At 40.4% G+C, this 25,147-nt stretch overlaps 1 protein-coding gene across 2 annotated transcripts in view; it reads left to right on the forward strand.

Annotated features, from left to right (window-relative positions):
- Positions 1-259: 259 nt before the first annotated feature.
- Positions 260-25,147, forward strand: part of CDK13 (cyclin dependent kinase 13) — a 44,806-nt gene continuing 19,918 nt past the window's right edge. Inside the window, exons 1-5 of one of the 2 annotated variants that reach the window (XM_074146892.1) lie at positions 260-1,482; positions 11,904-12,509; positions 15,911-16,081; positions 16,365-16,504; positions 18,553-18,723. In XM_074146892.1, coding sequence (XP_074002993.1) covers positions 260-1,482; positions 11,904-12,509; positions 15,911-16,081; positions 16,365-16,504; positions 18,553-18,723 — 2,311 coding nt within the window. The remainder of the gene's footprint in view (positions 1,483-11,903; positions 12,510-15,910; positions 16,082-16,364; positions 16,505-18,552; positions 18,724-25,147) is intronic. The other variant, XM_074146893.1, reaches the window with a different exon arrangement.

Consider the following 25,147-nt stretch of genomic DNA (forward strand, 5'->3'; position numbering starts at 1 on the left):
AGGCGGGCGGCGTGACACCCCCCTTTATGTGGCGGGGCGGCCCCATGTGAGGCGGCGCGGCAGGGCGGGCTGCGAGGCGGGCAGGGCCCCGGCGGCCGGCCGGCGAGCGAGGGAGCGAGCGAGGCCCCGGTGCCGGCCGTCGGGTGTCCCTGTGTGTCTGCGCGGTGCCGGGTCTCCATGGCGCCGGCAGCGCCCTGAGGGTGGCGGCGGCGGCGGATTCTCTAGGCCGCGTCCTCGTCCTCGGCCGTGAGTGAGCTCGATGCCGAGCACCTCGGACGCGGCGGCCGGCGGGAGCGGGGGAAGCCGGGGCTGGGGGAGCGGCGGCGGCGGCAGCAGCAGCTCGGCGGTGGAGGCGGCGGCCGACAAGAAGCGGCTGCATCACCGGAGACGGAAGCGCTTTGCGGCCCAGCCGCAGCCTCCCCCCCCGCCGCCGGCCCCTCACCCGCTGCTCTTCCCGCTCCTGCAGCCGCCCCTCCTGCAGCCCCCGCTCCTGCAGCCGCCGCTGCCGCCGCAGTCCCTGCTCTTCCTGGCGGCCACCGGCGCCTCCTCCTGCTGCGGGGACGGGGGGGAGCGGAAGCGGCCGCGGGGCAAGCGGCGCTCGGGCTCCCGGCACAAGCGGCGGCGGGGCCGCGGCGGCGGCGGCGGCGGGACCCAGGAGGCGGAGAAGCGGCGTGGTAGCGGGGGGCTGAGCACGCTGGTGGAGGAGTACGACGACGTGAGCTCCCAGTCCGAAGGGCTGGTGGGCGGCGGCGGTGCAGCCGGCGGCGGCGCGGGCAGCGGCGGGGCGAGCCCGGCCTCCTCCTCGGGCGGTGGCGGCGGCGGGACCCAGCGCCAAAGGGGCGAGGCGGAACGGAGCGGCCGGTCCCGCCGGGAGCACCGCGGCAGCAGCGGCCGCTCCAAGGAGCGGCACCGGGAACACCGCCGGCGGGGGGAGGAGAAGGCGCAGCAGGAGGGGGCGTCGGCGGGCCGCGGGGGAGCCGAGGCCTCCTCGTCCTCCTCCAAGTCCCGCAGCCGCCACAATCACACTGGGGGCCAGGACCGGGAGGGACTCAAGAGCAGCAGCGGCGGCGGCAGCGACGGCCGCAGGAAGGGCTCCCTCGCCTCGCCCGGCAGCGGCAGGAAAGAGCGGGAGAGCAAAGCGCACCGGAGCCGGACTAAAGCGGCCAAGGAGCCGCCCTCGGCTTACAAGGACCCGCCGAAGGCCTACCGAGACGACAAACCCGAGCCCAAGGCCTACCGGCGGCAGCGCTCGTCCCCCAGCCCCGGCCGGGATGACAGCCCCCCGCTGCACCGCTCCTCGCAGAGCCAGCGGAGCCGCAAGTCGCTCAGCCCGGTGGGCGGCCGCTCGCCCCTCAGCCCCTACAGCCGCCGCCGCTCCCCCAGCTACAGCCGGCACAGCTCCTACGAGCGCGGCGGGGATGTGTCGCCCAGCCCCTACAGCAGCTGGCGCCGGTCGCGGAGCCCCTACAGCCCCGTTATCCGGTGAGTCTGGGCCCCCGGGGGAGGAGGGAGGGATGGGGATGGGGCTTGGTGTGTGGAGGAGGGGGGAGTCGCGGCTGGGTCTGGGCTGGAGGGCAGGCCAGAGAGGCTTGCGTCTAGCAACAAAAGTTCTCCCTCTTGCTGCCAGAAAGCTGGGGTGGGGGGAAGGGGAGTGGGACACACAAAGATCTTCCTGTCCTGTCTCTGGGAGAAAGGGAGATGCGGGTGCATGTAACCCTTCTGCGGCTAGTTTCGCTCCATGGGAGACCACCTAGCTGGAAAAACGCTTTTAAAATATTAAAGGGCATGAGAACATTTTCAGATGAGATTCGATTGAATGAAGATGTTTCTCAGAGGACAGATTTTCTGAAGGATCAGTTTTGATTTTTAAATCTTTGCTTACAAAGTGCAGAGATACTCAGGTACATTTTTATGTACCCCGTTCCCCCTTATAAAAGGACGTGTGTTAAATATGTTTGTGTTCGGTTTAATTCCCCCTAATCTAAAGAGCAAACAAGCTGACAGCCAATTTGTGTTACAAGTGTTTCTTGTTCTTTTTAGAGGTCCACAGAAAGACTTAGCATTTCTGTTTTGCTAGGAAAAGGAGCCAATGTCAAGTTTTGTTAAATTGTCTTGCAGGCTTTACACAGCCTACAAAAACTTATGTAAGCTCTTTTCCCAGTAAGGTTATATACATGTATATATTTGATGTGTGCTTGCAAATAATTTTCTTACTATCAGTTGGTGGGAACTCAGAATGTAAAGGTCAGCATTGCTATGACTTTTTGGATTCTATATGGAGAGGAAACGTGGGCTGTATCATCTCTCTGATCAGACACAAAGAGCGTTGCAGAATTAAACCTCTTCAGAGTACTTAAACCGGCAGCAAAACCGCCGGGAATTTGAAGTATTTACTTAGTATGTATTTATAACTGAAGATTTTTATTTTCCATATTGGAATCTTACCATTGCCTCGTTGTTTATAGGCTTACTTTAATTTACATCTGGACTTCAATTTTAAATGTATCGGGTGGTTGGCCAGTCCACTGGCAAGAATTTTGTTGACAAGGCATTACCTGGTGGGTTGTCTTGAGAACTGTTCTCTGATGTTTTTAATGAGCCCTTTGCATCGGTTACCATTTGGGGTGCCCCGCTGTGCATCCAGTGAGGACGCTGAAGCCGTTCCTGGGTTTCAGTGGTTGGTTGGAAGGTCTGCTGTCCTGGGGGTGCGTCAAATGCTGTTTAAAGAGCAGAGTAACAGAACTGTGTCCTGTGTTGTTCGGAGGGATAGAACAAAGACGACTTTGGGAAAAAAGTAGGGATTGTTTTAAGGTACAGTTGTATGGAATAGTTTTGTAAACAATAGGATGTGTCAAGCAGAAAACACTGTGAGTGCTCTGCAAAACAGCACGTAGTCGTCGTTATTGTTCCATGAGAGCCTGTTACAAGTTGTTAAGGATACTCTTTTGAGATGATTTGAGTAATAGAATAGTGGAAATACTATGTGCATACTTTGACTTTAGCACTCTAGGAATCAGATTCTTTCCTTTAGATGCTTATATCCTGGAATAAGCAAGCTAATAATGACAAGCTAGGTTTGCACTTAAGAATAGCTGTATTAGTCACATTGACAGTCCGGTTTAGGATCCTGTCTTATGCACTGGCTGATAATAGGGCTGTAGTAGAAGGCACAGGATATCTTCATAGGGGACAGTTAGAGAACAAAGTTTTGTAGGAGTGGTGTGTTTCTTTTTTTCCTGTTGGTAGTGGGCCTGTAATTTGAAGTGTGAGAGTTTAAATCTCCTGATTTTTGGATTGTCTCTGTGGTGTATAAATCTTCCTTGAGCTGCAGATCTGTTTCCAGGAGTTAGCTTTGTGACTTCACACCTCCCTTCCTCCAGTTTAAACTGTAATCTGCATCCCATCTTTAACTGCATACAGATAAATGTTAACAAATGCAGATTGTCAGGTTTACTGGAGAGGGTTTGGAATGGCCAAGTGAAAAGAAGAGGTTGCTATATGTAGAAGGCAAGGTCCGTCTGTCCTAATGTGGCATTCACTGTAAAAATGTCATTTTCACAGGAAAGAAACCAAAAGTGTGAAGATAAGCTCAGTTGTTGATGGTGTTAGCCTGGTGTGGAGAAATGCAAGCTGGTAGCTCTTACCCATTATGTGTATTGTGGGCAGTGGTGGGGAAGTAAAGATGGAAGGGTTTCACACGGCTGTTTTAGCCAGTCAAAACTGTGTCATAATTGGTGGGGTTTTTTTGCCTGATTCTGGGGTATTGCAGCCACAATGTTGAAAATTTTTTGCTGCACTGTTTAGATAACGGTATAGTGGCCTTAGACTTGATAGAATATTAGGGTTTCATGAAGGCAAGAGCTTCTTATAGCACCTGTTGTCTTCATCTGGATGATTTGAAGACTTAATTCTGGGCTTGTATCCAGCTATAATGGTGTCAAGACAGTAAGAACTTTGTATGTGACTGAGCATTCCAGGCTGCAAGCTTTTTTTGTTGTTGTTGTTCTTTTCATTCTTTAGCCTATGTGTCTTCTGTAACGTTACATAAATTTTCTAGTTATTTCGGTATGTAGAAAATGAGAACGAAGGGGTTCTAGCACATTTTGGAAAGCTCGTCTGGTGAGAGTGCTGATTTTTTTTTATCTAGGTCTGAGCTGCTTAGGGAGAAACTTCTAGTAAACAGTTGAAGAGAAACAAGTGAAGTCAGCTTCGCTCATTTGAATCCCTGGTTCTCTCAAGCTGCAGCAACAGCACAATTGCTGTGAGTTAACGGTTGTGAGTTGCAGTAGCCACTCTGACTACTGTAGTTCGGTGATGTTGCCTGGAGGTGGATTCTGAAGAGAAGCAAAGACTCCAGATATACATTCCGTGCTTGGAAAGTTCTCTGTGAATGGTAGATTAATTGCCTTTTCCATTATAATAGCAGTAAATGCCTGTGTTTTGAGCAAACTGATTGTTTGAGCTGTTTCCACGTGTTGGACAAAACTTCTTTATTGCTGCTGGTGGGTTTTTATCATTATATTTTCTTGTGGATAGTAGCTCTAAAGTAGCACATGCACATTTTCAAAGTGGAAGTTCTTCCATAATACTTAAAGTATGAGGTTATTTATTTCTATGCTGATAAGCTAACTGGATTTAAAAAAAAAAAAATCAGGAGAAAAAAGATTGAGGGCAGGAGAGAGAGAGGAAAACTCCATAGTTGACAAAATAATCAGAGACAGTCTCTCTGCGGAAACTAGTTTAGGATGAAATTGTAGGGAGAGAAGAACTATTTTTCATAACTTCAGTCAGGTCATATGCTATGTGATCACACATTGAATGCAGTTAGCTGTGTAGATGAGTAATCACATTTTTCCACATTTGGATACACCTACCCAGCTGCCTATATAAAAGTAAGTGGGTGGGGCACTACTAGCATAGTACTACTGTCTGCGTGGATGTTACTTACAGGAAAAGCACAAGATTTCTTTTCTTATTGGTACTATAAAGCCATCTCATTCTCTAGCTGTAGCTGGCCTGTAGTAGTGAGGCTCTGCAAAATATGGATCGATGATGAGCAAAACCCAAAACAAGTATAGTGAAAATGGTAACATGCACACTCAGCTACTAAATGCCTACTTCATGGGGAAGATACGGTTTCATACAGTGATATAAAAATAACTTTGAATCCAGTAATTCTGCTACTTTTGGACTTAAAGGAGCAGGAGAGATGTTCAGATGGTTTTTCCTCTGGTTTGGTGAAAATAGATTGTTTCACCTAAAGCTTTCTAATCTTGTGTAGTAAAACTGTACTTTGCACAATTTAAAATGTGAAACTAGGTTTTCACTGTTTGGAATAGCTGATTTTTCCAGTGCGTACGGAGGCTCTCACTCTAGTACATATTCTGAATTTCTTAAGATTTGTTTTGCTGCTTGGCAGTGGACTTTGCCTTTTGCCCAACCATGCTGACGCGCCTTTCCTTTTCCTCATTACGCTGCTGCTTTCCTTATTGTGGGAAGGGACTTCATTTGAAAAAAAAAATTGACTGTGTTTAGAACACAGTGTTTGAATTGACTTGACTTTTTGCTGGTTGATTTCTTTGTAGGCAGGGTTCTCCTCTGAGAACATAGGGTTGTAAAACAGATTTCAGAAACAAGTAAAACTCATGTTCAGATTTTTTCAATATTACTGTGCTGTATGTATTGGAGACCCTTTTAAAGATTTATGGTTTGAATCGATAAGGTAAGTTATGCAGTCTTCGTACACAAAGCAGCTGAGTAGGTGGTTGGTTGCAGAGGTGCTTAGAATATAACCTTGAACTAGAGGCTAGAGAAAATAAATGAAGTTAATTAATAAGGTATCAAGTGAGAGTGCTATTACTGTTACATCTTAAAAAAATGAATTGTACTTTTGCCTGCTACTGCAACATGGAAGAGCTATACTATGAACTAGAATGTTTTGTCAAGGTGGTTTATGCTACTGAGTGATTATAAATGTCTTGGAAGATCTGCAGTGAAGCCGATTGATTAAATTTAGGTGTCCCTTTTCAAATACACTCTGACCTTACCATGCAGGGAAAGATGACAGCGCTTACTCAGTAGTGCAGCATTCGCTGGTAGTTAATGAAAGAGCTGGGTTACAAGTGCGTGTTTTAACCTCCTTCCGTCTGTTTGGTTTCTTGTTTTTCCACCCTTATTCTCACTAATCCCTTTGTGTTATGTCCTGTCAAAAAGTTACTGACAAAATCAGTTCCTTTGTTCAGCTCCATAGGCCCTGATATATTCCCAGTATAATACTGGTTGCACTTAGGTGACATGCATAGCTAGCAACTAGCATGTTGGATTTAGCTTGCTCTTAAAGCGGTTAAGAAGAAAAGAGGTTTTCAAGTTTATAAACATGAGAAGATAACACGTGACTGTTCTGATTTGGCAATAAAATGCAATGCTTTTTTTTTTTTTTTTTTTTTGGCATTCCAATAAAGGGAGAACTGGAATGGGAAAGACAGAAGCAGTTAAAAAAATAGCATATCAGGAAAAACACGTAAGCTGAGCAAGACCTGTTTCCTGGGAATCTGACATGTGTAATGCTTATTTTTCTTTTCTCTGTGCTATCAATGTAGTAAAATTTAGGTTTAAATTTAAAGTGCTAAAATTTGGCGCTTTAGTTTTTAAGTTGCTATTTGGAACTCTTGCATTCTGTGCTTGAGAATGTAAGTGCTATTATATCGCTAGACTTTTTTTTTTTTTCTGTTAAATTCATTAATAAACGTACTGTTTGGTAATTGCCAGTGAAGTACAATAGAATGTTGCCTTGCAAGAAGGAGGAACACTGTAACACTTTTGAGACTCGTAACTAATTTACAACGCTTTGGTATCTTAAGTAGGTTTTTATAGCGAATAAATACATTGTATTAATTAAGAAGAGAAAAAACGGAATACTGGGGAATTTTATAAAATCTAGGCAAAAAAATATTAAAAAGAAAAAAAACTGTGATAGCTAAACCAACATTTTTTATAAGTATTATTTCTTGGGCTGCAGGGGGAGGGGAAAGCATTCTTTTTGTTCATCTGAAAAAGGAGGAAAGCAGTGCTGAGTTTCGGTTTCAGAGTGACTTCCTTACTAGTGCTTTCTTCCACTTACCATTTTCTTTAAATCCGCCTCTTCTCGTATGTGTTTTGTAGATAATGTCTTGAGCTATTTTTTCTGGTTTTATTTTGTAGCTGCACATAATATCATGTAATTAGTTCAATTTCCCTTTGCAGCTAATCTAGTTGTGCTCCTCGTCTCCTTTGTTGCTGTCTCGGGGTGGGGGGAAAGCAGCTTTATGTAAAGAATTTTTTAGTTTTAATGCAAGCTAGTCTTACTGATATGTTTTTTAGGAAAATGAGTTTTCTCCTTCCCCCCCCCCCCCATATATAAAAATATATTAAAACCTGTGTATGGTTCAGAAGTGATTTTATGAATATCATGAAGTCTGGCAATTACTCTCTGTCTAGGGATGTAGACCTGTGCGAAGTGAATTCAGGATGCTGGTAGAAGACTGTTAATGGCTAAGTGTGGCAAAGGTAAATGAAGCAGAAATTCTGGGTGCAAATAGGAAGAAGCATCGCAAGAAACTTACTTGAACCAGGGGCTTCTTTGTAGTCTCTCCCCATGTGTGTTCCCAGCAGATGCTGGTGCTTTTGATTTGAGACCTTTGGATGTGGCCCTTAGGCTTAGTACGCTTTCCGATCTCTGCAGGCATGGGGAAAAAGATTTGGATTGTTTTGTTGGATTTGTTTGCCATTTCCAACGCGGTTCTGTGCAGTTGTAGCCGCTCTTCTTTTGTTCCTGTTTACCGTGTTAAAAACAAACTCCTAATTAAAGATTAGATAGTTGGTGGCAAGTGAATGTCACATAAGGCGTTTTATGGATGTGTCTATGCAGGTGCTCACACGCATGGAATAGAGATCCGTTGGAAGGTTTAGAGAGTACTCTATATTTCGGATGTCTCTCCTGGTATTTTTTCAGGGTCCCTGTAAAATGTCAATGTCCTGTTAAATGGCAGACACTGGCTATTGTGTGAGCCCATTTCTGTGCTGCTGGGACTTCTTTTTTCATGTCAAATGAGCGTTAGCTCTGAAGAGTGAATTGGCTGCTTTTATTACGTATAACACAATCCACTCTCAGAGTCCTGAATACTCTTCTGAGGGGAGGCTTGTAAATGTCCGTAGTTTTGGTTTTGTGCCATTTTTATAGATGGAAACTTGTGCATAAGTTTTGTCTAGTCTGGAAAGTTCTCTTGGAACTTTTGAACTAATGCTGATAAAGAAATTGATAGTTGAATATTTGAAAAGATCATTAATTAAGCTTATGAAAACACCTGATTTTATCATTGTAACTTGAATAAGTAGCGCTTTGACAAATTTGCCTTTTACTTAAAATTCAGCATTTGTTTCTTTAGCTGAAATTGTTAATGTTTTTGCTGTAACTCTTGGGTCTAGCTCAGTGGACAAGGGACAGCAAGTGATTATTGCAAAAGCCTTTGGGATACCAAAGGAAGTTCTACTTTATTATTAGTACAGACATAATGCAACATACTTTCTTCTTTTTTTTCTGATGTGAAATTAAATAAGAAAAATTTTTGGAAAAATTAAACCAGTGCAGGAATTGTACTTAAGTCAACATATTTCATAACTAGGCTACTATCATTTTGATCTTTTGTTAGGGGCTGTAGTACGTACTGGAACTGAAACTGGAATATTTGTGTGCATGTGTATTTGTTGGCCCCTACATGGATGCAGTTCTGACGTGAGAAAATTATGCTATTTTCATTTGGGTGTGAAACCCGGGGCAGAGAATGATGGATTTTTGCTGAGCTTGCGTAAATCCATGTTCACGTCCCAGGTTCTCTTGACTCATGTTGGTAAAATATGCACATCAAACCACTGTCAACGCTTGGCTTCCTCACATGTTTGGTTTTGAAGAAGGTATAAAGATTTAGGTTATTTTTGCCTCAGCTTTTCAAAACTGCCTCTTCCCCACCAAGTTACGGTAGCTGGTCAGGTGAGAATTTGTAGTCACTAATTTGAACAGATTTTCTCATTTCATCCTTATTAGTGATTTAAATGAACCTGTTCTGTTTTGAACCAAAGCGGAATGGAAACAGGCATGGTGTCTCAGCAGCTGCAGTGTTTTAGGCTCTCTTCTAGTGCTTGTGGAATTATGTCCATATTTCTTTTTGTGACATAGATTTCTTTATATTAGGCACCTTTCAAAAAAACCCACCAAAACCTAACCCCCCTCTCAAAATCCAGAAATTTTACTTATGAAAGAAACATAACTTTTTTTTGAGATTTGGAGACCTTTAGGGTCTTTTTAAAGAAAAGTCTTTTTAACACTTATTTTAAGTGTTAAAAAAATAATACAGGTAAGGCAGGTTGCAATGAGGTCCTTGGGATGGAGGCTGTGTTCTATAGATAAATAAGTTTAAAATAGCTGATGTAGGAACAAGACGTGCGAGCAAATGTTTTCCAGGACCAAGTCAGTGACATCCTCGCAAATGATGCATGCTTTGTGGAAGTCATTTTAGGACTAATGGGGCTTATTAGCTTGTGCTTGATGCTGGAGAAATATAATTATACTGATTCTACAGCCGGTGCGGATCTGTAGCAGTATATACCTCGGCTTGAGATAATAATTCCTCTCAAAAATTGAGATGACAGTGTGAGGACAGCTCTGGCCTAGAATTTGAAGTGTATATATATATATTGTGTGGATAATCTCAGCCCTCCTCTTGCTTCCTACTACTCCATCATACCTCTATATTATGGAACTTTGTACTTTCTAATTCTTCAATTTGGCCGAGCCTCTGAAAATTTTCTGTGGGATCTAGTACTTAGATTTCCAAAGTAGTAATGAGAAAAATATCTTCAGCAGCATGTTGCATAATGGAACAGAAGTGAGTTTTCAAGGGAATTTTTCTGACTAATATTGGTTTTGTACTTGTTTTTAATAGACATTAATATCTCTCTACCAAAGTGAACCAAAACCTTAGATTTTGCTTGAAAATTCAGAGAACAGAATTCTGCCACTTTTTTTTTTAATTAAAGTGTAAAAAAAAAAATGTTATTATTTATCCTGCTATGCCAGAAAATCCTATAGAGCCTGCTTCCTGGCATAGAATTGAACTGTGTTAGTTTCCAAGACTTGTCCTCGTGTGGGGTTTGATTTTTTTTTTTTAATTTTATTTTATTTTCCTTTGTTTCTTTCTTTTTTTGTCTGAGGGTCTCTGGCCAGTTGGATAAATTTCAGTTTTAACTATAGAATTTTGAAGCTTGTGCTATTGTGTACAGTGCCTGTGCCTACACAGTTTTGAATCACATCTACATAATCTTGACTTAGCTCAATGATTTTTTACATTGCTTTAGACAGAAGACATTTTATAATGCAGAAAACCAGTGTAAATTTGGAAATTAGTCAGTATTGCACACAAAATAGAAACGTTGTACTATGTTAAATATTTGTTCAGTTGAAACGATGCAATGTGATTTCTCATGCTAATAATTAAAACTCAATTTGTTACTAAAATTAAATTTGACTTATGGGTGGATAGTACTGACCCCAATGATTGTAGTTGGCTTTTTTCTTTTTTTCTTTAAATTTTGGCAGTCTTGACTTGATACACTGGTGCTATATTTTGAACTCTGAAGTTCTTGTACCTCCAAGAAATCTTATTTTTGCTATTGCTTGATACTTTTTTCTTTGTCCAGCTGATGAATACATTACTTTAATCCCGATTATAGTTTTTCTTTCCCTTCAAGTGATATACTCAGGAAAAATAGGTATCCATCAAACTTTAATCAAGAGAATACTTGTAAATCTGATGAATACCCTTGCTATTCTTAGCATGGTAAAATGGATTAAAACTCCCACAGTTAATTTCATTTGTTTCATAATGTTTCTGTGTGGTAGCAGTGGATTAGGCTACTTGTTCTTATGCCCTTTGTCTCAATTATGGTTTTTTCCCTTTTGTTTTTTTTAACGAAGAACTGAATGAAAACTACTAGGCAAATTAGGATATCCCTTTGAAAAACTGAATGAAAAATAATTCATATTAAATGGTGTTTTTCCACAGTAAGATTCCCCCACCCCCTGCCCTCATTCTAGGTTGTTTTCCTGCTATGATTTTGTAGATGGCTTAGATATTTTTTTTTTTTACCCATCTATTAACTTCTTTATTCTGATGCGGTCATAGCATAGGCCTGTTTGTGGATTATGTTTACTTATCCGTAGCTATAAGAAGTATTGAGTACTTTTGGGTTTTAAATTCTGAAAAAGGAAAGCTAAGGTTTATTGTTATCTTTCAGTTGGTTACATTGTAGCCTTTAGTAGTCAGTATTTTTAAACTTATTTTAATGATAATTGTGAAAGTGAAACCGAATTTGCTACAATTACTGCTTCAGTGTTTTATTTAGATTTTTTTCTTGTCACATTGTTACATTAACTTCATTTTGTTGAATTCTGATTATGTAACAAGCTGAATTTTTCTCAAATACTGTGTATACTAAAGGTGTTTGCACAAGTTGTGTAGGATCAGCTTTTCTTTAAAGGAGAAAAATACCTCTGATAAGTAGTGAGGAAAAAGGAATGTGGCTGTCATATAGGTATGCTTATATTTTGAAGTTCTTTAATGGGAGAAACTATATCTAAGAAAGCTTTAATGTTTTCTCACAACCTTTTTGGGTGTAGAATCTTGATTGATGAACTCTGTAGTTTTTTTTTATTTATGAATGGTCTTTCCTATTTCATAGACTTTTGTTTATTCTATAAACATGGTGATAATGGTTGGTTTAAAAAAAGTAGTTTGCCAGAAAAACAGATACACTGAGAAAGCAGCTAGGCTAAATTTTTACTGGGTAAATCTTTATTTTTTTTGAAACAGGAGATCAGCAAAATCTCGAAGCAGAAGTCCGTATTCATCAAGACACTCGAGGTCTCGGAGCAGACACAGATTGTCTAGATCCAGAAGTCGTCATTCAAGTATTTCTCCTAGTACATTGACTTTGAAGAGTAGCCTGGCTGCTGAGCTGAACAAAAACAAAAAAGCAAGAGCTGCTGAGGCAGCCAAAGCCAGCGCAAAAGCTTCCAATACTTCAACACCTACTAAGGGAACCACTGACACTGCTGTAAGTGCACCTCAAGTGAACAACGTAAAGGACCTGAAGAAAATAAAAACTGAGCATACACCTTCTCCTACAAGCAGCGCAAATTTGAAAAATGATAAGGCAAAAGCAAAGGTCTCACTCCCTGAAACAAAAGGGGAAAATAATTTAATTGCAGACAAAATTACTAAACAGAAACCTACAGCAGTAAAAGAAAATAAATTAACTGTTGTAAAACAGCCGCCAGTCACTGTAAAAGAGAAAAGCAAACCGAGTACACCAAGTGTAGTAACCAAGGAGAAGGATCGTATTGTTGCACTACCAACCTCCACACTGCCACCCTTGCCTTTGCCTCCCACTCTGCCTGAAGATAAAGAAACTGATAGGTGAGTTGTGACATAGATTTGCATTTTCAGGTTGTCTCTTCCTTTTTATTATTATTATTACTTTTGTTGTTGTTATTTCCTTTGGAAAACAAATGCAGTCCTATTTGCTAGGTAGGGCTGATGCATTAGGTAGTCTGTACTTGCTCTTCAGTTGTTTAACATAATAATTAAAGGAATTTGATCTTAAAAAAATTATTTAACTGGTTCTTGAAAAGAAAAATATTTAGACTAGGAGGAATCTTTCAATAAAAAGTACACTAAAGGGATGATTTAAAATTGCTGGTACATAAATAGCTTTGGAACTAATGCAAGGATGCATTCAAGATTTCAAGTGTGGTACAAACACGTAACTACTGGGGAAAAGTTGAATTCAGTAACAAAATGTGAAAATTCTTAAATTAGCTGGGGTTTGAGGTAAAGATTCTCTTTCCTTTGGAAGACAAATTTTTATGGCTGTGCATTATTTTAGTATAATTTATCTCAGATCAATATTATTTTATTTATAACAGAAATGAGGTTCATGGCTTGTCATTTGTGTTAACTTTTGAAGTGTAAAAATTGGTCTGGAGTGAAGAAATTCATGTCTATATTCCAAGTATTGTCTGAGTTTAGACTATGTCTCTTCATAATCTTCACAGAGAATACATGCTGTAATTTTTATTGAAAAATTTTGCTGTTGAGTAGCAATTTACTATTTTTCCTATGGTTTTGGTGATGTAATTGAGAAGAATTTCTTTTGGTTTTACTCACAGTGTTCCATGCCTCTCGTGCATATGGCAAACCAACTTCTCACAACAAGGAAAACAAAATTTCTTAGGATTGAAGTAATAACTGATTTAAGTGTGATGTATCTCAGTAAAAAAAATCAAACTGTGTAAAAGAAAAATTCAAAACCTCATGAAGTACTTCTATTTATATCCCATGTCTGTGATACTAGCCTGTCTTCTCCTGTTCTTTGAGAGGCGTGTACTGTTTCTTTGATTAGTAAAAGTAGTTACAACTAGAGGCGCAAATTTTTTTTCTTGTGTTTACTAGTAATTTAATGCTATGTTAAACATCAGGATGCACAGCAGGCCTTGGCAAAATAAATACAACCCAACAAAGTATTAGACAGGTTTGGGCTCTTTTAGTAGTAAAAGAGAAATCTTGTTTCTTGCCCTTCAGCACTCTAACAAATGTCATTCCGGTTGTTCAGAACCACATCTGTGTGGTGAATATACGGTAGCATTTAAATTTATGACAAAGCCATCCTCTCTAGGTAATGGGATTTCTGATACTGTTATTTGAGAGCAAGATTTACTGTTTGAACTAAAAACTAGGGTAATTAGTTTAACTAGATATATAACTGGCTTTGCAGTGTTAATTGCGATAGTCTTCTCATTATTGGTATTTTTTAAGGTAATACCTGGTTTAAGTATAGCTAAACTGTGCAGAGGAGTTAAACTACGATTGAAAGGTTCTATCAGCACTGGGTCATTCTCGTGGAAAAATAAGAAAGCCTAATGCTTGCAAACAGCTGCAATAGAAAGGTTAACGACAAGTAATAAAACATCATTTATGCTTTGCTTAGTTTTTTCTATAGGTTGTTATAAACTTCAGAATGGCTGTGATTACAGGCCATGATAAAGCTTAAGTAACATCAAAGAAAAATGATCAATGTTTTTTTAGGGGGGAGGAGGGCAAAGGTATTTACCTTGGGCTCAGAACTACTGTGGGGAAATTGTGCCAACAAAGCTTGACGCTACGCGGAACTGGCTGGTTTCTAATGTCACGTCAGTTGTGAAGTTCAGTAAGGATCTGATAAACCCAAGAACAAACTACCTAAAGGAATAGCAGTGTTGCAAAACCACCATGAAGGTTAGCTGAAAGGGAGAATTGTTCTGGTGGTCAATGACATGATTTAACAGACCTGAAAAAGACACTGCTCTTGACTGCCGCTCTTTTCGTGTACCACTCTTAAAATCTATTTCAGAACCTCTCATGTATTTTACTTCCACTCACATTGAAAGTCTGGGGGCAAAGTTGTGAGAGAGATACAAATATATGAACTTGAAAATCAAAGATTTTTTTCTTTACCATGATAATTACGTGTGCTGCCCAAAGGTGGTTTGTTCTTTATAGCGCCGTTATATTTGTGATGAGGGCATTATATGCTTCCTTGAGTTGCTTCTTTCAGGCAGTGGCAGCTTGAGGAGTGGTAGAAGGCATTCAAATGTTCTCTTTTCATGGGGAAGCACAGACATACGCAAAACACTGAAATGCATTATTTAAATACATAACAATTGCTAATTGCAATTAACGTAAGAACGAAAATGTGCATTCTCCATGATGGAAGATAGCAAGGTCTTTCCATTTACAGAAGTTCCTGCTTTATCTGTGAAACTATGAAGGTAAGAAGTTGCAGATAAACCTCCAGAAAACGGGAGAAATGGTTGTGTAATTATATAAAGTTTAGTGATGGTCCTGGCTTTAAAATTGCTGGATATGTCGTAGCTGCACAAATCTAGGAGGTAAAATGGAACAATTTGTTTAAAAAAAATCCTGCAGAAAGTATGGTGTTTTCAGAATTTCCCTGTTAGAATGGGAAGAGCAACTCTAGAATTACTACACCTAGTAATTGTTAAAGGAAGAAGTTGCTGTACGTGTGTTTGGTGGATTTTTCTCGAGGCAGAGATTGACTGTCAGTATCTGTTAACTAATTATGGTTGATGATTAATAAATGGTCAGATATCAGTAAACCATGGCAGAAACACACTTAGTTTTTCATCTAATTTTTTTTTTTTCCTACTCGATTTGCATGTTGATCCCTAGAAATATGTTGAATCTAGAGTGTTTCAGCAAATGTATGAGATTGGAATCTGTAAATGTGGTGATGTGGACTGCCTCGTAGTGCCCTGCAGAGTTACTGTAACCGTGGAGCTCATTATCTCTGGAGATCAACTTTATAGAGAACTGGATTAAGGATAATCTTCTTTTTTATATGAGAAACTAGTCGAGAGTATGGATTTGACCATTACACTTCTGATGTCTGGCAGCACCTGAACTCTGAATATTCTTAGTAGTCTAGGCCATAAGCTTGAAAAGAAGATTTTTTAGCAGAAGAAGTCTGGCCTGGTAAGGTTTGCTGCATCATCTAACCACAGCTTTCACCAGAAAGATCCCATTTCATAGTTTCTGTAGAATTTTGGTAGTTCGCTGTGTGTCTTCCAGAGAGCTGTTTGTGAGCCATTTGTAAAGCATAAATCAAAGGCCTGCAAATTCTAAGAGCAGAGATTTCAAATGTTGATGCATCGACAGCCTAGAATGTATTTTAAAGAAATAACACCAATGGGTTTTCCTTTATGTAGGTTGATATCATTCTACTGTGTTCAACTTATTAGCAAAATTATGTCTTTTTTTAGTAGTTTGCGAGAGAATATTTCAGTGAAGTCAGTTAAAGAAGCAGAGAAGAAGCTTCGCCATCTGCTTGCAGACTTGCCACTTCCACCCGAGTTGCCTGGGGGAGCTGACTTATCCAAAAGTCCCGAAGAAAAGAAACCAGCAGTTCAATTACACAGCAAGAGAAGACCAAAGTAGGTTTATTAGGCTTTTTTTCTTTTTTTAAGGCCTGTCAAGCAAGTAGAAGTGACAGTAGTTTCTTTAAAATATATTATTTTCAAAAGAATTCTGCTTTTTAATGAGGCTTTTAAATATTAATGAGGCTTGAATCAAACTGCATGGTTTATTGTCGCTTAATGGTAGTAAGGCAGTTATCTAATAACGTCTCATAAATATTTCATATTGAGGGTTTTTTCAAAGTTAAGGCAATCCTTAGATATATTAGCTGGATTCTTAGAAATGCTTGTTGTTTTCTAGAATATGTGGACCACGACACGGTGAAACGAAAGAAAAAGAAATAGACTGGGGAAAGCGCTGTGTGGATAAATTTGATATCATTGGTATTATTGGTGAAGGCACTTACGGGCAAGTTTACAAAGCCAGAGATAAAGACACAGGTAAGTTCAAAAAAAGTAAATGTAATCCCGCAATTCAAAAGGGAACAGGATATTTTGGTTTTGTTTTTATATTGAGTAAAATTTGAGATATTCTGTCCTCTGATGTTCGGAAAGTTTTTAGTTGTTGGTTTGTTTGTTCAGTTTTAAATCTAGTGTTTGTCTAAATGAGAGATAATCTTTTACTGCCTTGGAAAATGATTTGTCTGTGAAGTTGTGTCTGAAAGCAAGATGAGTAGTCTTGATTTCTGATTCTTATTTCTCAAGTTTTGACGCTCTGTGTACAATTGAGCTAGTGAAGAAGAGAGGGTAAATACTCTGGGGAAACAAAATAGCACCCTAGACAGGTTGACGAAGAATAATGAAGTTGTTAAAGCGGTGTAAGGGTGAAGAAGTTATGCATGAGATTTAGCCATTTCCCTTCATACTCCAATAAGTCACAAGCTGGGAGGAAGAAGAGAATCTCCCTCTGTGCAGTGCAGCCCTCAAGTGTCGCATATTGGGCGTTTTTCTTGCAGTATAACTGACTTTACAACAGTGACATAATTTTTAAAGATCATGCTAAACTGTTGCTTTGATGAGCAAGCAGTCACCACTATGATACGTAAGAATGTTGTCGCTGCTTCTAAATGGCTAATGCATTGAAATGGATTCTTCCTACATGCTGTGTGTTGCTTGATCGTTTTATGTTCAATTAGTAGTTCTTTGTGGGACTGCTTGCCCTTCTGGCTTATTTGTGTATGCTTTGAATGCTGGATAATTTTCTACGTCAACAGTAACTGAATCACACACAGGATCACATACCAGCCTGAGTTCCTTCTTTCTCATCTGCAGAAGAATGAGCAGTGTAATTATAATTCCTTTTTCATTCTTCACCTGTGCTTGTCTTAGTCTGCAAACTTTAGGTCTTAAGTTGACCTGTCATAGTTTTTATTTTTTACCTTCTATCTTGGGAACCATTGCAAATCATTGTTAGGGATTCCTGGGAATCTCCTGGGATTCTGTTCTTTGCACATTTAAGTTTTTAATCCTATCATAACCATGTTGCCTCTTTGGCAAGCTTCAGGTTATTTGTGTGTGGCAGTCATTTCTTAACCTCCAGCAGAAGTTGTTGTTCTCTGTATTGAATGGGTCCATGCAGTTATAGCAAACCTTCCACTAGCTTTGGATTCAAATCCCGCATGAAGAGTGGCGCTAGGGCTTTTGAGATACCTTATAACAAGCAGTGCAACGGGCTTTCAAAGCAAGTGAGCGTTGTGTCTTACTGGAACGTGATCTATTGTGTATGTGTCTTATACACTGGTGTAGGGCAAGTCCTTCTTAGAGCTAACAAAGATACCTGTGCTGTCGATAAACTTCCAAGAACAAAATGGTTGAGCTGGCAGAGTGTCTTTAGATATCTTCCATCACGAGTAGCTCATGCTCCTGCTATTTTGCAGAGTCTAGCTTCATCCAGCCCGGCCTGCAGTAAAATAATAAACAATTTCTCCTCACTTTAAACATGGCAGTGACACTACTGCTTGAGGAAATTATACTGATGAATTTGAGAACTCTTCAGCTGTCTACCTCATATCTTGAACCATGTAGTATTTCTGGTTAATTGTATATGTTCTGACCTGTGGTGACATGTGGTTCTGACCCACCACATGACCTGTGGTGATGTGGTAATATGAAATCCAGAGCAGACATAGGCTTCTGTCTCTAAAACTGCTATTGATAATTGCTCTCATATGGGGGTTTATTGATAGACCCGGTGTGAAATATCACACACAGGTGAGTAAGGTATGCAGGAGGAAGAAGACAGGCCTTACAGTGGGTAGCTGAAAATTCTCATTTATAGTTTTGCTTTTCCATGTGATTGTTTCCCAACAATGTTTAATTCTTTTTCCATTCAGCATAGTGTTTTTTGCAAGCATCAAAATGTTAACTATTTAGTCTGTTCAGAAATAGTAACAGATGGGAAGCATTTTAAAAACAAACTAACTAACTTAAAACTAAAGCCTATAGTTTGGTTGCTAATCTTAATGCTTTTTATTTAAATTTTATTTTAGGGGAAATGGTGGCACTAAAGAAAGTACGTCTGGATAACGAAAAGGAAGGGTTTCCAATTACAGCTATTCGGGAGATTAAGATTCTTCGACAGCTTAATCATCAAAGCATTATCAACATGAAGGAAATAGTGACAGATAAGGAAGATGCTTTGGACTTCAAGAAGGACAAAGGTATGTAGGCTGACACAGGGATAGCTTGTTCTGGTCCTGTTCTTAATACGGTAGTCTGCTATGCTGAATTTGAAGTTAAGTTTTTTTAAAAAATACGTTTGCAAATTGTGATGCTTGACAAGGGATTTTAATTTTGATTTAATTGCTAATTAGAAGTCCTTTATTTAACTCAGCTATGCCTTTTGCTCATGGAAATATTTCTGCAAATATTTTATGGGTTAAAAAAATGTATTACTTGATTCCAGTTTTGCTGGAGAGGAACAGATGTTTGACTCCTTGACACTAATGGATTAAGGAGGCAAACAACAAGAGGAAGCTCTTAATTGTGAGCTTTTTCAGCTTTTTATTTTCCTGCTAGTATTTTCTCCTATCATTTAAGAGTATTGTAGGCTCAATCCCGAGGAGATGTGTTTCATTTTAGGCCTTGGTTTTATTTGAACTGTGTTTCAGTTACTTTTTTCATAATTGGGCATATGTGTCTTGAAGGCCAGAAGGAGGATAAATGACAAAAATAAAAAGCAAGATTTGTCTGGTAGTGGTGGTGTTTTTCCCCCAAATAGAAGGCGTACAGACTTTTACTTTTTTTGGTTCCTTCAGTGTTAAGTTTGGCTTGTTTGAGTTACTGCAACCTCCTTTGCCTAGAGAAGCAAGCAAACAGAATGGACATCATGCAGTGTTGTTGGCTTGGTACTTCTGATATTGGAGTGGTCATTTTGTCTTTGGAAGCCGTTTTTTTGGGGTACAAGTCTTATAAACCACATGGTTTGCTTAAGGGAGGGTGTTTGGAATGTGATACCTCTGCTTCTTCCCTGCTTCCCCTCCCTGAGTTTCTATACAGCGTGCCCAGCACCAGCGTGGGTAGAAAACACCATGTGCACTGCCCAGCCAGCAGAAACACCAGGTGACGTTGTGATGAGTCAGAAGATGGCTGTCAAAATTAAGCAGGAATTAGTTTAGGGTTTTTTTCCTAGCATCTTTAGAAAGTATAATACCTTGAAGGGTATACAGCAGCGGCACGCTTTTTTGTTGTGTTTAAAAGCAGGAAGCTTCTAGCAAAAGAGTTTCTCTAGATATGTGCAGGTTCAGTGGTCAGCACCCACTCTGAACCCTGACAGTCTGCAACACAGTTTAGGCTTTTCATGTGAATCTTGTACTGAGTTTTAATTAGGTCTAACCTACTTGGCTAATGAGACCACACTGAGCCTTGACTTAATACTTAATGACTCATTAATTAATTTTCTCCCTTTCTGCTTGGTGCCTTGTCTAGGATTGAATTGTAAATTTTTTGGTGTACTTCAAACTGTGTGTCTCATTAATTTCAAATGTGGCTGTTTTTTGTCCAAGTCTGTATTTGTGCTTTTGATATTGCTTTCAATATAATTTATCTTTCTTATTTAACAGCTTATTAAAACAATTACATTTTTAGAAAATTTGCAAGGGAAGGGGCTTCTCTGGAAATGCTAGAATAAAATTAGTGTCTGGTAGTCTCTTGAAAGCATTAGCATGATAATGAGACTGTGCTATTATGATTTGTCTGTGAAAAGATGGAAGGTTGGGTTTTGGTTGTTTTTTTTTTTTTTTTTTTTCCAGGCACTGCATTCTGTATTTCTCTAATGAGTAGTTCATTGTGAGATAGGGATTTACAGCTGAGACGTTGTGGCCAAATTGTAGTCTATGCAGGGAACAAATGCAAGTGGGAGGAAGTTTGGTCATTTTCACGGTAAACCATTTCAAACACAAAAGGAGGCTGCTGGGCTTAAGAAAGAACCGTTATAAAAGTGGTAGCGATGTCTTATTCGAGCAAAGCTTACAGCAGAAGTGTTTTGCCCTCTGATGACTATGCTTATGCTTAACGTATGTTGCACGCTTATCTTAACTTTTGGAATATAACTCTTAGAAAACCCTGCTGAAATCTCATTTGTAAAAATATTTTCCTAATATCTCAGAAAGCTGGTTATTTTTGTTGAAAACTTTTTCTTCTAGTGAGCTGGTGCAGGAGCAATTGTGAGTGTCGGTCTTGAGCAGCAGCATGAGCAGCCTGACACTGTTGGTGCATATGACTAAATCTGCTGCTAAAGGCAGCTAAACTTTCCTTTGCTTTTCCTTTTTGTTCGCTTGATGGTATTTCAAATTAATTGGAGTTCACATTCATGAACTTCAGTTCATGTCCTTTTGGACCAGAGTTTTGGGCAGGAGGGTTGTGCTTCATCATCTTCTCTTAGCACTTTTTTTGTCTGAGAGTTTGTGTAACGTTCTCCCTGCAACAGTAATTGAAGAAAACAAGATTTAAAACAAAAGCTGAAAACAAAGAGCTATTTCCTAGGTGTATGCAAATCTATACATCTCATAAGCTAAGTTAATCGAGCCACTTCATCAGTAATGAAGTGAATCATTGGAAAAAAGGTCCTTCTTGCTTTTGATGGGCTTTTGTCAGCTCTGGTTTGTTTTCTCAGTGAGTCTGTCATTTATATGATTTAGGTGTCTCTTTTTTTTCTTTGGGCACCTGAGATTGCCCTTCGCTTCTCAGTTGCCTCTTTATCAGCTAGAAGCTGTTTGCAAGTGCTCAACAGTCTAGCTGTGGGACTCCTGTAATCTTTTTTTACTAAATACATTGAGTGTGCCTGACAGCTTTTCATAGAATCATAGAATGGTTAGAGTTGGAAGGGACCTTAAAGATCATCGAGTTCCAACCCCCCTGCCCTGGGCAGGCACACCTCCACTAGACCAGGTTGTTCAAAGCCCCATCCAGCCTGGCCTTGAACACTTCCAGGGATGGGGCATCCACAGCTTCTCTGGGCAACCTGTTCCAGTGTCTCACCACCCTCACAGTAAAGAATTTCTTTCTAGTATTTAATCTAAATCTCCCCTCTTCCAATTTAAAACCGTTAGCCCTCGTCCCATCACTCCACTCCCTGATCAAGAGTCCCTCCTCATCTCTCCTGTAGCCCCCTTTAGATACTAGAAGGCCGATATAAGGTGTCCCTGGGGCCTTCTCTTCTCCAGGCTGAACAACCCCACCTCTCTCAACCTATTTTAATAGGAGAAGTGCTCCAGCCCTCTGATCATCTTTGTGGCCCTCCGCTGGACCCGTTCCAACAGGTCCATGTCCTTCCTGTGTTGAGGACCCCGAAGCTGGACACAGTACTCCAGGTGGGGTCAGGGTCTCACCAGAGCAGAGCAGAGGGGCAGAATCCCCTTCCTCGTCCTGCTGGCCATGCTTCTTTTGATGCAGCCCAGGATGCGGTTGGCTTTCTGGGCTGGGAGTGCACTTGCCGGCTCGTGTTAAGCTTGTCATCCACCAACACCCCTGAGTCCTTCTTGACAGGGCTGCTCTCAATCCGTTCTCCACCCAACGCGGATTTGTGACTGAACGTAAAACCAGTAGGTGGACTGACTGACATCTCTTCCTCCTTTTGTCTGGAAGAGGCATTTTCAATTGCTAACCTGAGGGAGGGTGTAAAGATTTGCAAGGGAGACTCTAATAAAAAAGATCTGGTTAACATCACAGCTTATTTGTGGGGTTCTTTGTTGGGTTTGTGTCTTTTTTTCCTGTGTGTGGATTATCTGTTTGGATTGTGTGCGTGTTTCTATAAAATTAATTAGATCTGGTTAACATCACAGCTTGAGTTTCGTGGGTTTTCTGTGTGGATTATCCGTGGATTGCTGCTCCTAAAATAGCTGATGGAAACTTCTTACCCAAATAGGTTTTTATGCTACAGCTGAGTTATCAGGAATAGTGTGATGGCTCGAGTGGCGCTTCCCATTTGCGTGTGCTGTACTGGACTCTGGTCTGGAATTGCACAGACCTAATTGCGGGGCTTTTCAACTCGATCCACATTATGGCAAAATGAGAAAAGAACCTGACTGTTAATCAAAGATTTCAGACCTGTTTGTCTTACTTTTCCTCTACTTTAAGTTTTTTGTTCACTTTCTTCTTTCCCTGTAGTATGTGATGAAACAAGGGCAGTATTTACTCTGGGGCTTCAGTATGCCCTTGGCTGGTATGCTTATTTCAGAACATGTTTCTATGTACGTGTAGTTTGGGTTGGATTTGTTCCAAAAGGAGAATGCGATTGAACTTGGAATGAAAGAATAAAACTGTCATCAAATGAAAACTTAATATTGGGTGAAAAAGTAAAAAATAAAAAATTTAAAAAATGCTGGTTTCATTAGACTAAATTTGTCTTAAAGAAGTTGTTTTGTGGAAGGAGTTTCTTCATCTAAATGGAAGAATGAGTACAGCAGTGATGCTTTCTTTAGTCTTAAGGCAATTAATTCAGCGGCTATGCCTTTATTTGGTGTTTCTCAAATTAGAAAATTGTAGTGCGTATATCCAAGGATTGAATGAAAATTTGCACATAATAAGGCACCTCTGGTCTCTGGGTTCCTCTGATCTGTATCTTATCAGATATTTTGAGAAACCATAGACATTGTCCCTATGAAATCACATGTGGAAAATACTTGCTTAAAAGCTGTCATCTAGGTAGGCTTTTGGATCATTGTGCCCTGCTGCTCCCCTCCCAGCCCGAAGCACTTGTATCTGACTTTGGGAACAAATGTGTAACTTGATGTTCTGCTTTGTTGGATCTGTGTGATTTGATGACAGCCCCCCCCCCCCCCCCCCCCCCCGCCAAATAATCCAGAGCCTGCCTGTGTCACAAAAATGCAAAGTATGTTTTGTCTTTTTTTTTGGCCCCTCAGAAGACCCTTTGTATTTTACAGATCATCAGTGACACGTTTTGTTCGCTCACCTGTTTTGTATGCATAGCTTTAGAGCATTACACTCCAGCTCATTTTGTGTTTTGGTTAAGAAAACTGCTACTGTTGGAGCTCCATGACTTGAAATGTATGAACAGGAGGAGGAGATGTGTTAATCCTTTAATTACTCTAAACTGGTATCTTGCTTTCTGCCCCTTATCAATCTTAACTGACAGAATGGTCAAAAAGATGAATTTTTCGAAGTGCAAGCAAAAGGAGTAAGGCGAGGATTGTTTCCACCCATGTGAGTCGTCTTTACTTATTGTGTACCTCCCTGATAGATTCAGCTGCTGCCTCTTATCCCATATTCAGAAGTAGGCAATATTACTGCTGTTCAGCTGTTCCAGCTGCTGCTCCGTCAACATGCAATGATGTTAAGGTTTCTTATTATCTCCGTAGATGAAGGAATGGAGATGAGCAGCATGGTATTAGCAAAGGAAATGGGGCACCCAAGGTATAAACGCCCTGTTAGTGCTTTGTTGCAGCGTGTGGAAATGGACTGCCTCCCAGCCCACAGGTGCTTACTTGTTGGGAAGTGCAGGTCTTTAACATAATAGCAGTAAGATGAGTAACATTCAAGACAAAGAAGTAATTCTAGGTTCATTTGGATTGCATGCGATTTACTGTAACAGAGCTTTAGGTTGTTTTATGACCCTGCTTCCAGAAATGTGAATATTGGGCAAAGCTAGCATGAAAGAAAGGGTCATTTTAAAACGTAACCTCCAAGTTATCGAATGTCTTGGCCTCATAAAGGAAAGCACAGTTATTTTTTCTGTTTTCCTCTTTGAGAAATGTGTATTTGTATGGCATTTGTTTTGATTGAACTAAAGGATGCTGTAAACTCAGACTGTACTGTAGTAAGCAGAATTCTGCCTGGGCGTAGTTCACTTGTGAAGTCTTCTTTGACTGTTTTCTTCCTGAATCTATATAGCTTCTTTCCCTGTTAAGAAGGATCAGATCCCTCGATCTGATGAGCAGCAATGGAGATTTGAAATGATCAAGTGGAATAATGCAGCTGTTTTGACTGAAACTCTAGTTCTCTATCAGAAAAGGGCACCATGTTTGTCTAGAAATAAACGAACAGAAGTTTCACTTCAGTCTGCTAGATACCTTTTTTACAGCTACAATCACTTCAAAATCTAGTTTGAGTAATACTGAAAATCAGGTTCTAATGGTTAGACTGCCAAGGCTAGTAGTTTAATTCTAATAGTTTCTTGTAACCAATGAAGAAGATTCGGCTTGAACAGTTTTGCTTTTTAAAAAGTCTTCTGAGATTGTATAATATGTAGGTAGTAAATAGGTGGTAATAAACAAGTGCAATGGATTCGTGCGTTTGCTCTTGCTCTGATACGGAAGGAAAATTTAGCATTTATACTGTTGTATTGTATGTTTCTTAATGAGAGTTGCAGAGAATATAAATAATCGGATGTCATTTCCCAGGTACTGCCCTGTTTTATTTATAAATTATCTCCATTGTTGTCAGCTTTCCTTCTTGCATGAGGGTACCAATTGTGATTGCTGGTTATAAATAGTGGTGAAAAATCCCGAGAGCTAGTGGCAGAGCAGGAAGATTGCTCAAGGCATGGAGGCTACTTTGCACATAAACAAGAAGACTGTGTTCAGAGATTCTCACTGAACAGGTCTGCAATCCCACTGACCCTTCCCA

Source organism: Numenius arquata, chromosome 4, assembly GCF_964106895.1.
Source record: "Numenius arquata chromosome 4, bNumArq3.hap1.1, whole genome shotgun sequence".
Lineage (NCBI taxonomy): Eukaryota > Metazoa > Chordata > Aves > Charadriiformes > Scolopacidae > Numenius > Numenius arquata.